General features: G+C 37.9%; 1 protein-coding gene across 2 annotated transcripts in view; it reads left to right on the forward strand.

The window, feature by feature from the left end:
* Positions 1–14,376, forward strand: part of VPS13D (vacuolar protein sorting 13 homolog D) — a 364,180-nt gene that overhangs the window by 253,485 nt on the left and 96,319 nt on the right. For both annotated transcript variants that reach the window (XM_044667757.1, XM_044667758.1), the window contains exons 65-66: positions 3,671–3,803; positions 7,437–7,632. In XM_044667757.1, coding sequence (XP_044523692.1) covers positions 3,671–3,803; positions 7,437–7,632 — 329 coding nt within the window. The remainder of the gene's footprint in view (positions 1–3,670; positions 3,804–7,436; positions 7,633–14,376) is intronic.

Consider the following 14,376-nt stretch of genomic DNA (forward strand, 5'->3'; position numbering starts at 1 on the left):
TGATTTTAAACAGTCTAGTGCTTAGTTGCAGTAAAGACTACAAATGTATAGGTATTCAGACACATTTGACTTTTGTTGTAGAAAAAGCTTAAAAAATAGAAATAATTAACTAGGAAGATGCTAGCATTCTGAGAGGTTGGTAAAAGCTTCCTTTCTGTAAGAAATAAAATGGATATAAAAGGATAGATTTAAAAATATTACAGTTTTAAAGGATTTATTGGTAGCCATTAGAAAAATGAAGCCACGTGCTATACTAACAGTCATTTTAAAAGACGTGCCCTGTTAACCTCCCTTCCTCATCCTGGCTCCTCTCCTAAATAACCAAAAAAAGCCAGTACCAATCCAGTCACTCACTATTTATCCTTCTGTCTACGTGATTATACTTCCTGTCCATGTGATTATGCAAGTCAGGAATCATAGGAAATGTAGTTTGAAAGACCCCTAAACTTCCACAGGAAGTTTAGATCAGAGACCTCAAAATTAGTTCAGGGACCTCCAAATTTCCAATAACACATTTCCCAAACTAGTAAGCTATGAAAGGACCAGCTTGGGAAGGACTTTTAAAAGCCAAACAGAAGATTTTATATTTGATCCTGGAGGTAATTGAGAGTTATTGAATAAGGAGGATGGACCTCATCAGACATATACTTTAAAAAGGATCACTTTTAGGGGCAACTAGGTGACTCAGTGGATAAAGAGTGAGGCTTAAAGACAGGAGGTTCTGAGTTCATATCCGACCTCAGACACTTCCTAACTGTGTTACCCAGGGCAAGTCACTTAACTCCCATTTAGTAGCCTCTACCCTTTAGTACTAGAGTTGTTACTAGGACAGAAAGTTAGGGTTTTTTAAAAAAAATAAATACAAGTAAATACACACACCAAAAAAAAGCCCAAATATTTTCTCATAGGGAGTGTATTAGTAACTAAAGGCATCAGGATAAATTTCCTGTGGGAGATATACCTTCTGCTGATCCTTGAAGAAAGTTAGGGATATTGTGAAAAAGGAGTTTGGAAATGAGATATCCTGTATAAGCAATAGTAAGTAGATGAGTTTGGCTAGCATGTAGCATGTATGAAAGAGCCCAGATTCAGTGAGCCCAGAAAGGTCGACTGGAGCAAGTCCAGGTTATTTGTATCTGATTCTAGAGGTAAAAGGGAGCCCTTGGAGCATCTTGAGTAACAAAATCAGGCCTGGGCTTTAGGAATATCAGTTTGACTGCTGTGTAGGAAGAATGAATTGGATAAGGGGAAGAGATAGAGGTAGTCAACTTAATAAGGATCCTTCCCAGTAGACCAGCTGAGAGAATATTAAGATTGCACTAAGGCATTTGCCTGGGGAATGCAGAACAAGAGACATAAATATTGTGATGGAATCAATAGTACTTAGTACCATATATAAATGCAGTATGTGAGTAGTTAAGGGAGCGGGAAGAGCTGAGGAAGACTCCAAATTATCAAACCTGGCTGACTGGAAAGATGGTAATACCTTCAAGAGAAATAGGATATTGAGGAAAATGTTAGGATTTGGGAGAAAGATAGTGAATGCTATTTTTGACATATTGAATTTGGTCTGTCTCTGAGGTGTACATTTAGAGAGGTCAAATAGATAATTAGTGATACAGATACAGATTTCAGGGGGGAGATTGAAGCTAAGCTTACAGATATTGGAGTCTGTTGCATAGAAGTGACAATCAAACCCATGGAAACTGATGAGAATCTAGAAAAGAAAATGGGGAGAAGGGAAAGGACAGGCCGGTTGTTGGGTCCAGTGTGGAGCCCTGAAATATACCCATGGGGGAGGTGGGGAGGAGAGAAAAGTAGAGGGACAAGGATGATGATCCTACAAAAGACAAAACCCAGACTGAGATTAAAGTGTCTAAAAAAGTAGGAGAACTACCAGGAGAAAGCAGTGTCATGACAACCCAAAGAGAAGAGGGGATCTAGGAAGAGAGTACGTCAGCAATATCAGTTGCTTTAGAGAAGTCAAGAAAGATAAGGACAGAAAAAAAGACCATCTGATGTGCCAGTTAATGGGTCATTAGTAACCATGGATAGAATAGCATCAATTGAGTAATAAGGATGCAAACCAGATCTCAAGTGGTTGAAAAGTTAGTGTAAAATGAAAAATGGAGCCAGTGAGCTTCAATGGCTTTTTTTAAGGAAGTCTATGAAAAGGAGGAGGAGATTTAGGATAATGGGTTCAAGTGATTTTTTTTTCAGAATGAGGAAAATATGAATATATTTGTATGGGCAGTACTGAAGGATAGAGAATTTGAACATTTGGAACAGAATAATTGAACTAGCACGCTTCTGAAGAAGATAGGACATGGATGGCATTGAGGGCACATGTTCAAGGGGTTGGCATTTGCAAGGAGATGTACCACCTTTTCCTTGGAGAAGATGAAGTGTTTCTTTGCTAGGAAAGTAACTTATCTACTTTAAGCCCTAGATCCTTCCTACTGAGTATACAGTAATAGGAATTGCTCAGAGCATTGTAAGCTCCTGTTTTGAACCAGAATTTAGGTAGCATGATCTGTTGATTAAAACCCTAGAGTAGTGATCTAAACTCTGGTGTTTTGACACTCTAAGCAGGACTCTGTTCTCTTGAGTAGTGTCATAAAGTTAAAACAGGAGCAGTAACATCTCCAATGACTTGAAAATTCAATATTAATAAATACAAATTTATGTTATTAATTTTTTAAATAGAAAAATTTTGATGATAAAAAAGCAAATAGTGCTAGGAGATGGTAACTTCAGAAAGGTAGATGATCATTGCCAGTGGTCTAAGCATTGAGGCCAACTACAAAACCCTGCTGTCCCCATTAAGCCAGATTTTAGTCTAATGAATGGAGGCATAATCATACTCATTGTTTTTTCCTGCATACCTCCAGTTGCCCAGAATTCACCTGTTCTCATATTCAAGAAGCTTCATGACTAACTCTTTTTTGTGCAGGATTCCTGAAGAGTCTAATTGACAACCAGAATTAAACATGCTTCTCCCCTCACTGCATCTCCCCCCCCCCCCCCCCCCAGGTATTTCAGGTTTGGAGACAGGAACATTTGCCTTAGAGCTTTCCATTGAGCTTGTAGCTAACTGACATTCCTGTAAGGTTTTTAGAAAGTTGGTCTTGGGTCATTGGCACTAAACCACTTGTTTGGTAAATCCTTCAGGAGGTTATACTTGATATCTTTCTCTTGTTATGCCTGAACAATAATGACAAGTACCTTGTGGTTGATTAGCTGTCACTTTAAAACCTTTTTTAGATTACCCTATGACAAAATATAGGTTTATGTTCTTTTATCCTGCCTTGACAGATGAGAAAGTGTTTCAGGTGGAAGTGTGCCTGAATATATAAAATTTCCCCGATTTGTGGGTGGAAGATACCATCTTGAAGTGTTGGTTCAATTTTTTCTCCCAATAGTGACCTACCTTGTTAACTTCCATGTTTACCTCAGTTTCCACATAGATAAAATAGAAATACTAGGATCAGTGTTTACTAGGAAAATTAGATTTTTTTCTGGCTTGTAAATTTTGAACATGGTAAAGCATACACTAAAATCTTTTAATGAACCCATTGAATGAGTAACATTTGGTGAATGCTGTGTGAAAGCAATGAATAATGCTCATGAAAATCATTTCAGCTCTTCCACTGTGTTTAACTCATTGCAGTTTGCTGGGACTCTATCAGATGGTTTGGGGAAGACCATGGACAATCGCCATCAAACAGAACGAGAATATATTCGATACCATGCAGCAACAAGTGGGGAACATCTTGTGGCTGGTATCCATGGCCTGGCTCATGGTAAGTTAGAAAGCTTAGACTACAACATAACAATTGTTTTGCCTCACTTGTGTGGAGCTATAATGGAAAAAAACAAAATGCTCTTGTTTAAATTCTTGAATTCTGTCTAACATAGAAAAGAGAAAGTCTATTGAAATCTTGGTATATCTTGATATATCTGACTAACAACTTTTAAAGTTACTTTATTTTTTTTTGTCCTTTTTTGATATGGAAACATGGCAGAAGCTGAAGAAAGTCGATTTATTTCTAAGATGTGCAGATCCTTCCTGTTCTTTATTTTATTTTATTTTTTAAAACCCTTACCTTCTGTCTTGGAATCAATACTGTGTATTGGATCCAAGGCAGAAGAGTGGTAAGGGCTAGGCAATGGGGGTCAAGTGACTTGCCCAGGGTCACACAGCTAGGAAGTGTCTAAGACCAGATTTGAACCTAGGACCTCCCGTCTCTAGGCCTGGCTCTCAATCCACTGAGTTACCCAGCTGCCCCTCCTTCCTGTTCTTTAAAAGGCTGCCACTTACCCATTTTGTGGAATTTAATAAACTGATCCCTTCTCCACCAAATAATCTGGACCCAACATATTAAGGCAGTGACTTACTCAAAGGCCCCCAGAAAATAATGTGCAGAGGCTTCTCAAAACTGAAGATTCTGACCTAAAATCTAGTGCTCTTTTCTTTATCTCATGACCATGTCAACTTATGTGCCCAGTTATTGGTGAATTTATTCAGATATATTTTTTTTAATGTTTATCTCTTCTTGCTTCATATTTAACAGCATTCTGCATTTTTAGAAATAATATGGTATTATTAGGAAGCATGTTAAGTACATTCGGTCCTCATTTGTGCTGATGATGGGTGGAGTGGAATGAGGAAAGGAGCAGGTGCATGTATAATTCCCAAATAATTTCTTAGGCTTTTTAGCATTCTGGAAGTAGGGCAGGAAGGGCTATATACAGTGGATTTACTTTCTTAATTATGTTTAAAATGAGTTTTCCTCCACAAATACCAAGAAGTCACCCTGACAGTGAAGGCAGTTTTCAAGCACATTGAGTGACAAAACCAGACCATGGAATGACATTTGGAAATAGAATCTAGAGTGAACTTTGGATTGGCTTAGGATTTAATCATTCTTTGGCAAACCAGAATAGTCATACATTATTACATCAGTGTGGCATCCCCCTTTGGAAGATCCCAAAGTGCCTTGTAATGTATCATGATAGTATAATACTGATGATCATTTATGTCATTTATAAAAAACAAGTCCTTCCCTCATGATGCCCCTTGGACAGATAATGCATCTATGTTAGCATTGGCCCCATTTCTCCTCGCTTCCTATTTAGATCTTTAGACCTTCAAATCTCTATGTCTACCGATTCCTTTGATTTCCCAGTGCTTGATATATAGTTAACATTGCCACCTACAAGGTGCTTAAGCTTCCCCCATCCTCAAAAAAAAAAAGGTAGAGCTTATCATTCCTGCTGTAGGTTATATCTTTCTTCCTTCTCTCAGTCACATTCATTGCAAAAGCCATCTATATTCAATGCCTCCACTTCTTTAACTCTTATTCAGTTCTTAACTCCTATCAGTCTGGCTTCTGACTTCATCACTCAATTACAACTGATTCAAAGTTACCAGAAATCTCCTAGTCACCAAATCTGGTGACATCGTTGACCATCCTCTTCTCTCTGACTTTTTGCATCCCTACTCTTTCTCAGTTATCCCACCTGTTTGATCATTTCTTCTCAGTTTCCTTTTGCCGGATCTTCATTGATGTCATGCCCACTAACTGGGACTGTACCCTACCTAAGGCTTTGCCCTATTCCCTTTTCTCTCCATACTCTCTCTTAATGATCTAATCATGGGAAGGAGTTTAATTACCATCCTTATGAAGATGACTCCTAGATCTATACATATAGCCCTTATCTCTCAGCTGAGCTCCAGATCCTCATCATGAATCGGACATTTCCACCTAAATGTCCTGCAGGCTTTCAAATTTATTATGTCCAAAATAGAACTCATTTCCATTCATATAACCACTACCCAGTTCAGACTCTGTTCACCTCTCTTCTTTCATAAAGTGGACCAAGAATCAAAAGAGAAATCTTATAAGTTGTTAGGAATCCCCTTCAACAAGAAGCAACTTTCCCAATTTGTCTCACTAGATGAAATGAAGAGCCCAGATAGCCTCCTCACAACAAGGCATCCAAGGGTAAACAACCTGTCACTAGAACATCTCCTGACCACTTGAAGGGTCTTGCCAGATTGCCTCCCTCATTCTTCAGGCCAGACCTTGCACTTTGGCCAAATGCCTTTGTCATCCAGAAGTTTCAATTATCCTCTCTGATACTTATACTGATCTTACCTTCCTTTGGTCATTCAGGCCACAGTCTGGAACCTGTTATTAATATGAAACTTTTAGACTTTCATTCATTTCCTCTGAATTCTTTGTCTCTTTTCAGCTCTTGTTTTAATTTTCTGAATCAGTTTAATTTAAAAAAATTTTTTGTTGGAGAAAATACCTACCTTCATGCTTTGCTGAAGGCATCAATAGAGAACTAAACAGATCAATTAGCCTATAATAATTTTTTTCTTTTCAACTTTCTTTTTGTGTTTTGAACCACAGAGTGTCCTTTGTTTTGACTAGAAGTAGGATCATGAATTTAGAACTGGCAGGGACCTCAGAATCCATTAAGTCCATCATTTTGTAGATGAAGAAATTGAGGCACAGGGAGGTTAAGTGACCTGCCCAGGGTCACACAACTATTAAGAGTCTGAGGCAGAATTTGAATTCATTTCTTTCTGAATCCAAGCCTTGTGCATTGTCTACTATCATCTTCCAAACTTTGAAGATGTTACAAATTACTTGTATTCCTTCCTTTCTGAAGATAGTCGACTCCTTTCTCCTTTCAGGGGTTAAGTTATTGAACCCCTTAATCAATATAATTCTTCTCCAATGAATCTTCTTCCAAGTTTTTCACATTGTCTCCTAAGCTAAAGAACCAAGAACTAGGTAGTTAAATCCATCAAGCTGTGCTTGATTTAAAAAAATTTTTTTAACAATATAGTTCCATTAATGAACTGCATTGGATTTAGGGTCCACTGTGACCCAGTGCTTAATCTATTCTCATTCTTGTTAAGTTCCTTCATTTCCCATCTTGGACTGGTCTTCCTCGATCCTAGATATGCTCCACAGATTAAATGATCCTTAGTAGCTTTGCCAGCTATTGTTAAGTAGTATATAGATACAGTATCAGACATTAATAAAATGCATTGATATTTTCAAACCACACTTTAACTTCATTGGGACTTACGGCCACAGGGTTGTGGTCTGAGATAATATCTACATGTGAATTGTTCCCATTTCTTATTAAACATGCTACTTGTTTATTATGTGTATATCTGAATGTGTATGCATATGTATATGTGATAAAATTTAAAAAAATAATTCATGTCAGTGTACTTTCAAAGAAAAGTAGATAATTTCAAATGAGATATTATAGTAACCATCAAATGAAATGGAATATTAGACCTGAAGTCCAATGCCTGGAAGGTATTGAACAGAGTGAATTAATTTTGTTGTTGGTAATAGGATTATTAGTCTGATTATAGCAGGTTTTGTTTTTTTTTTCCTCCCCAGGTATCATTGGTGGATTGACCAGTGTAATAACTTCCACAGTAGAAGGTGTGAAAACCGAAGGGGGTGTCAGTGGCTTCATATCTGGTCTTGGAAAAGGGCTTGTTGGCACAGTGACCAAGCCAGTGGCAGGAGCTCTAGATTTTGCATCAGAAACAGCTCAGGCGGTGAGAGACACAGCAACACTCAGCGGCCCCAGGTCAGTAAACTTGGGGACCCTCTAGGACCCTCTCCAGTTTCTGGTTGAGTTCTGTTTCTTCTGCTTAGAATCTGCTCTGATGTGTTTAGCCCTCCACCTTCCTTTCCTTTCATATGTAATTCAAATGTTTGCTACTAAAATTAATCTCTTTTCTAACCAGCTTTAAATAAGTTCTGCCTGGGACACAGATGACTGTGACTATGGTGAATTAGAGTACTTTTCCTGATGGGTAGGGAAGACTGCATAAGGAGGGGAGTGTCCTTGAGAAAACATTTCTTGGTCACCTCTTGGCCTCCATGCCTTGCATTTAATGGTCTCAGGCTGTAGGGCTGTTCTTCCCTCATGGCTGTGCACCTTTTCATCTAAGATTGACCCTGCTATGTTCTTTCCCATGGGCTTACTGCCTGACACTGCTGTTCAGTTTCCTATTGTAAAATTGGATCTGACTTCTTCTTGTTAGTGCTCTTCCCCTTCTCAAATTACCTCATATTTACTCATCTGTTTACATGCTATATCTCTTGGTTGTCTATTAGCTCCTTGAGGACTGCTACTGCTTTTTGTTTTTCTCTTTGCATCCTACTGCTTCATAAATGTTGAATCAGATTGCCATTTGATAGTGTGAGATTGTCTGTCACTCTTAGGCCACATCATCTTCAGTACCTTAGGTTGTAGAACAAAGGCAAGATAATAACTGATGTGGATGCACAGGGAGCTCATCAATCAAATTGGATTTGAATATTGAAAATTACATATGATCAAACACTAACATAGCACTCATTTTAAATATTCATTTCAGCTAACTTCATCTCATCTCCCTTTTCCATAGCTGCTGGTTTGGGACTCTAAATCAAAGAAAAATGTGTGAAGTATGTATTTATTATAACCCAAGCCAAAGCCTACTAAAGCCAAGCATGGATTTATTGTGATTATCCGGTAGAATAAGTAGATTTTCCAGAAGACTGTTAGGATGATATTATCATTTTTTGAATTCACTATCCAAGATCTTCAACCAGCTTGTGGAAATTTGGGCAGGTACAGAACATAAATATTTGCAGAAATATTTCAGTACATAAAGGTCTGTAATTTCACCTATGTAGGTATAAGGTTCTTATTTCAACAAAACATTCATCATATGTCTTATTAAATGCCTACTGTTATCCTGGGAAATATGGATACAAAGACAGAAATGAAAGAACAGATGAAGAATTCCAGAGATAGATCAAAAACCTAGCACAAATACTTGATGCAATAATGATAGTGAATTTGAGTGATCCAGACAGCATACAGAAAGCAATAAATCTTTCCAGCCTTGATCCTATTGTCTTGAGGACACCCTGATTTCTCCTAATCTAGGTTCTCGATCTAGGTGTTATCCTTAGCTCCTCACTCACTCTCTAATCCCCTATGTCCAATCTGTTTCCAAGGCTTGTTAACATCTCTCCCATTCAGACCTGTCTCTCTTCTGGCACTGCCAACACCTTTGTGGTCTTCATCCTTCACACCTAGATTATTTACAGTCTTGACTAGAGGGTCTGCCTACCTCGAGTCTTTCTCTGCTCTAGCACAAACTCTACTCAACCACCAAAGTGTCTTCCTAAAGTGCAGGTCTGACAAGCTCACTTCCTCTTACTCCATGAACTTGAATGACTCCCTTCTGCTTCCAGGATCAAGGATAAAAGCCCCAGTTTGTTTTTTTAAAGCCTTGAATTCATAACCTGGTACCTTTCTGCCTTTCTAGGCTTCTCATATTCTACTTTCATCCACATACTCTATAATCCAGTGGCAACTCCATGCATTTTTACTGGGTGTCTTCTATTCATGGAATGCTCTCCCTTTTTCCCTTCATCTCTCTGCCTCCTTGACATCTTTCAGTTACTAACTAAAATTTCATCTTTTCAAGAAGCCTTTTTTAGCCCCCTTTAATTCTAGCGTCTTCCTTCCAAGATTATAACTTATTCTGTATACGTTTTCTGTGTACATAGCTGTTTGCATGTTGTCTCCCTCATTAGGGCATGAGCTCTTTCAGAGTAGAGACTATTTTCAGCTTTTCTTTGTAGTCCTAGCGCTTGGCACATAGTAAGTGCGTGATAAATGCTTGTTGACTGTCTTGACATCACATGGGAGGAAATAGCCATTATCTCCTGTGTTCAAGTCTAAGTCACACTTTGGTCAGCCAGAAGCAATGACACATAATGGGGAAGAAGTACAAGATGGTGTCGTGCTTGTATAAATGTCAGGAGTGTTCAAGCTTAGGATGAGCTGATGCTGACAAAGATAACTAAGGACAACAAAAGTTTGGGATTGAGATTTTTTCAGCTATATTGGGAGGAAGAAAATCAAACAGAGATTAATGAGATATAGTGGTAATAGATGGCATAGAGAAGATAGTGCTGCCCAACTTTTATTCTGCTTTTATTTTCCTTGCCAAAAAAAAAAAAATAATCTTTGGACAGAAGTAAGCTAGATAAAAAGTGACTGGTAGGGTTATGATGCTTAAGATAAAAAAGATAGTAAGATATCACCCCTTCTGCCTTTGATGAGTTCGTGTCACCTATCCCATATGTATTACAGGATACATAAAGAATTGACAATGATTGCTCAAGGAGGATAAAATATTGCATGGTGAAGTTAGGATTCAAAAACATCTTAGCAAGTTATAGAACACTGATTCAAATTGAATAAGATGAAATTAATAGACATGATTATAAAGCTTTATATTTGGATTCAGTGAATTTGCTTTTTAAGGTCACAGTAGAGAGAGGCATGATTAGAGAACAGTTTGTCTGAAAAAGGTTTGGAGGTTTTAGTGGACTACAGGCTCAATATGAGTCATCAGTGAAACATGGCATGCCAAATAGCTAATTCTAGGCTGCAGTGAGAGGCAGAGTAGTTAAGAAACAGGTAATCCTTCTACTTGTACTCCACCCCATTGAGATCACATCTAGAGAAGTGAGTATTCTATTCTGGCAGCCTTATTTTAGCAAGGATTCATAAGCTGGAGGACAGCCCTCCTCAAAGGAGGGCAACCAGAATTCTTGTTCTATGAGTATTGCTACTGGGAGTCTTTGGAAACGAGATCAGAAGACTTATATGAAATAGAATAGCTATCTTCAGTGTGAAGAGGGATTGGACTTGTTCTACTTAGCCCCAGAGGCTAAAATAGGAACAAATTTAGGCTTGAGCTCTAAAGGAGGCTTCCCAGCATCTGTAAGCTATCCAAAGTATGATGGATCTCTCTCTCTCACATGAAGTCTTCATACAAAAGTTGAAAAGGATTCAGATGATTAGAGATGTGTTCTTGTTCTGATACAGGTTGGACTGGATGACTTTGAGATCTCTTCCAGCTCTAGGACTCTGCAAATCCTCAAGATATATGTATTATTACACTGCACATCCAACTAGGTGTCATGATCTAGTAATTTTTCACCAGTTTGGTTTTTCATAAGCCTGATTTCTTTGGATTATCCCTGTTTTCATTGAACAGGCATTACATTGTTCTGCGGTTTGATGTAATCAAAATAATGTCCTTCACAAGCACAAACACCTGGATTATGTCATCACTTATGAGGAATCTCTTTCCCATGTGGCCTTTCTTCACAACATGATGATAACTAGATGACATCTTTGGTGAGCATAGCTCCCTGTTTTATGTCTTGCTTGATGTGGATATTCAAAGGATCTATGAACAGAATTTTCTCTGTGGTTTCCTCACTAGAATTTAGTGTATGATCAGCATGTATTTGGGAAACACTCTCTTGAGGATACCCTTTAAGACTGTTGTTTTTTTTACATTATTAAATGTCTTTTTTGTAATCAACAAACCACATTCTCAACAAGATCTTATATTTTCTCTATCTCTTTGCTATGCAAAGAGACATGCTAGTCAAAAACAACACTGGTTAGAGGACAAGATCATTTGTAAAATATTTCAGAGGAAGATGATAGAAAATTACAAACACAGTTATCTCAGAACAGTCAAAGTAACAGAAAAGAAAATGAGCCTATAAAAAGCTAGGTGTGAGGCTCAGCCGGACCACTTATAAATGTAATTGAAAGGAGAGCAACAAATATGAGTGAAATGAAACAGACCTGCCTTCACTTAATACATTAAGTGCTTTATAAAGAAAGTAGAAATGGCACTTGAAAAATGAAGTCCAGAAAACACTGAGCCTCCAAGTATATGTGAAGGAAACCTGCTTAAGGGAGCAATTGTAAGGGCACTCAGGGATTGACCTTCAAGATACTTAAAAGAGGGAAGACTCCAATAGAATGGGAGAAGATTTGTTCTCATATTTTAAAAAGTGATTGAAAAGACATCTTTAATTACAGACCTATACTTTGTCATCTTTAGAATCTTTTTTTTTTGCGTTTTTTCTGAGAATCCTCAATAAAAATAAGAAAACTGATAAATTAGATCTGTGATGGGCAAACTTTTTAAAGAGGGGGCCAAAGGAAAGGAAATGCTCATCTGTCAGTCTGTTTCTAAGGCAACTCTTTCTCGAAGTTTCATTGTATTGTATCCTATTTATTGTATTCGTCAGACTAGGAATAATTCGCCTGCCGGATAAAACATTTCAGGGGGCTGCATCTGGCTGGCAGGTCGTAGTTTGCCCATCACTGACTTAGACAATTCTTTGTAGCAAAAAGCCTCTCCATTGTTAGATAATTGACTGAGAAATATCAAAAATATTTACATAAGGTTTGGGGTTTGGTTTCCTCACCATTTATGATATTTTCTGTCAGATTTTTCATTTGTTATGTCTTCTGTACCATATACAAGAGCCTGAGAAATTTGCATTTGACATTTCATTCAGGAAAGTAAAACTACTGAGTGAGTAAATGAGGTGTGCTAGATTTTCAGAGGTTATTCATTTAATCAACAAGTTCATGGTAGATAGTCCCTAACCTAGAGGAACTAAGATTCAGGAAAGAAAAATATAATCTGTTTGCAGATAATAAATATAGGACATATGAAAATTAAATACACAGGGAGGGGGGAGCAGTAGTCCTAATTTCTAGAAAAATCAGGAAAAGCCTCTTAAAGGGGTTGGACCTTAAGTCTCACTTTGGAGGGGTCTAGGGGTTTCAGAGGCAGAGAAAGAATTCTAGGCATAGGTGACAACTTATGTAAAGAGATAAAGGCAGTAGATAAAATGTCCTGTATGGAAAATGTGATCAATTTGATCTGCTTGTAGTATGAATGGGGTGGGGAGTCATTTGTAATCTGCCTAGAAAGATAAACAAGAACCAGATTGTGAAGGGCTTTAATCCTCGGGTTGTTAAGAAGCCAGTGAAGCTTCTTGAACATGAGAGTGACATGGTTTGACCAATACTTTAGGAATATCAACTTAGCAGGTGTATGAAAAATGATTTGGAGGAATACTAGAACAAATTAGGCCAATTAGGAGGTTATTGAAATTCTCCAGGTAAGATGTGATGAGTACTTGGGCTAGGACAATCATGGTATAAATTGAGAGGAGATAAATGTAGGAGATATTGAAGAATTGTAATCAACAGCAAGTAATTTGATTGGCTAGAAAGGCAAAATAAGAGTAAAGACTCAAGGATGCTCCACACTAACACTTGAGTGACAGGTGGTGCCCTTGATAGAAGCAGGAAAGTTAGGAAAGGTACTGGAAGAGCCACTGTTCTGGTTAAGTTCCCAAGGGTTCTAGTGCCATTAATAGTCTTATTTAATTATTATTTTAAGTTATACACTTTATTAGTATTGCCTGAAAAAATAATTTGAATTTATATAATGTTGGTTGGATAATTTAATCAAAGCTAAGCACCTTATGTAGGTGTGTGAGATACGGCTTGGGAAAGGAGCTACTCTATCAGTCTTACCAGTTACCTTAGATAGCTTCTAAGTTGTTTCTCTAGTCCCAATCATGGAGATACCGTGGTAGAATAAAAGGATCACTGGCATTGGAAGCAGAGGCCTTTGGTTCATATCACACCTACATAGTTTACTCTCTGTGACCTTGGGCAACACTACCTCTACTTACCTCACCTAATGGGGTTGGATGATTTTCCAGCCAGCCCAGAATTTCTGACCCTATGATAGATGAGAGAACAAAGTTTTCCTGCCTTTGGTCATCCTATTTTAGAACAGGACAGTTGTGTCCAATGTTTTGAATTTTTATATTCTTTTAGTATTTCTGGTAAAGTTGCTGAATTGTCTCTGACTTTTTGTGACTCCACGGACCAAAGCAAGCCAGACCCTTTTACAAACCCTTACCATCTCCTGAAATCTAGCCTAGCTTATGTTTATTTCTTTCATGACACTCTCTATCCATCTCATCTTCTGCCGTACTATCCTTCTCCTTTTGCCTTCAGGCTTTCCCAGCACTGAGGTCTTTTTCAGTGAGTTCTGTCTTCTCATTATATATTTAAGCCAAAAATATTTAAGCTTTAGCCTCAACATTTGATCTTTCAGTGAATAGTCTCAATTAATTTCTTACTAATTTGATTGCCTTGCTGTCCAGCTAGTAATAGTAGATGATGTGTATTGATAACCTTGATTTACTGAACAGAGCTACCTTTGATGCCTCTCTGGTTTTTCCATCTCTTGCCTGGCCTCTTAGAATAATCAAGACTTTTAGAGAAGTTTTCTCTCTAGAGCCAGGCATAATGTCACGCTGGAGAATGAGTTACCAGTTAGTGGGGCTCATTCCTTATAACTTACTGTTGCAGTTTTATATCACAACTTACAGATGAAAATGTTGAGGCACAGAGCACCTG

Source organism: Gracilinanus agilis, chromosome 3, assembly GCF_016433145.1.
Source record: "Gracilinanus agilis isolate LMUSP501 chromosome 3, AgileGrace, whole genome shotgun sequence".
NCBI classification, from domain to species: domain Eukaryota; kingdom Metazoa; phylum Chordata; class Mammalia; order Didelphimorphia; family Didelphidae; genus Gracilinanus; species Gracilinanus agilis.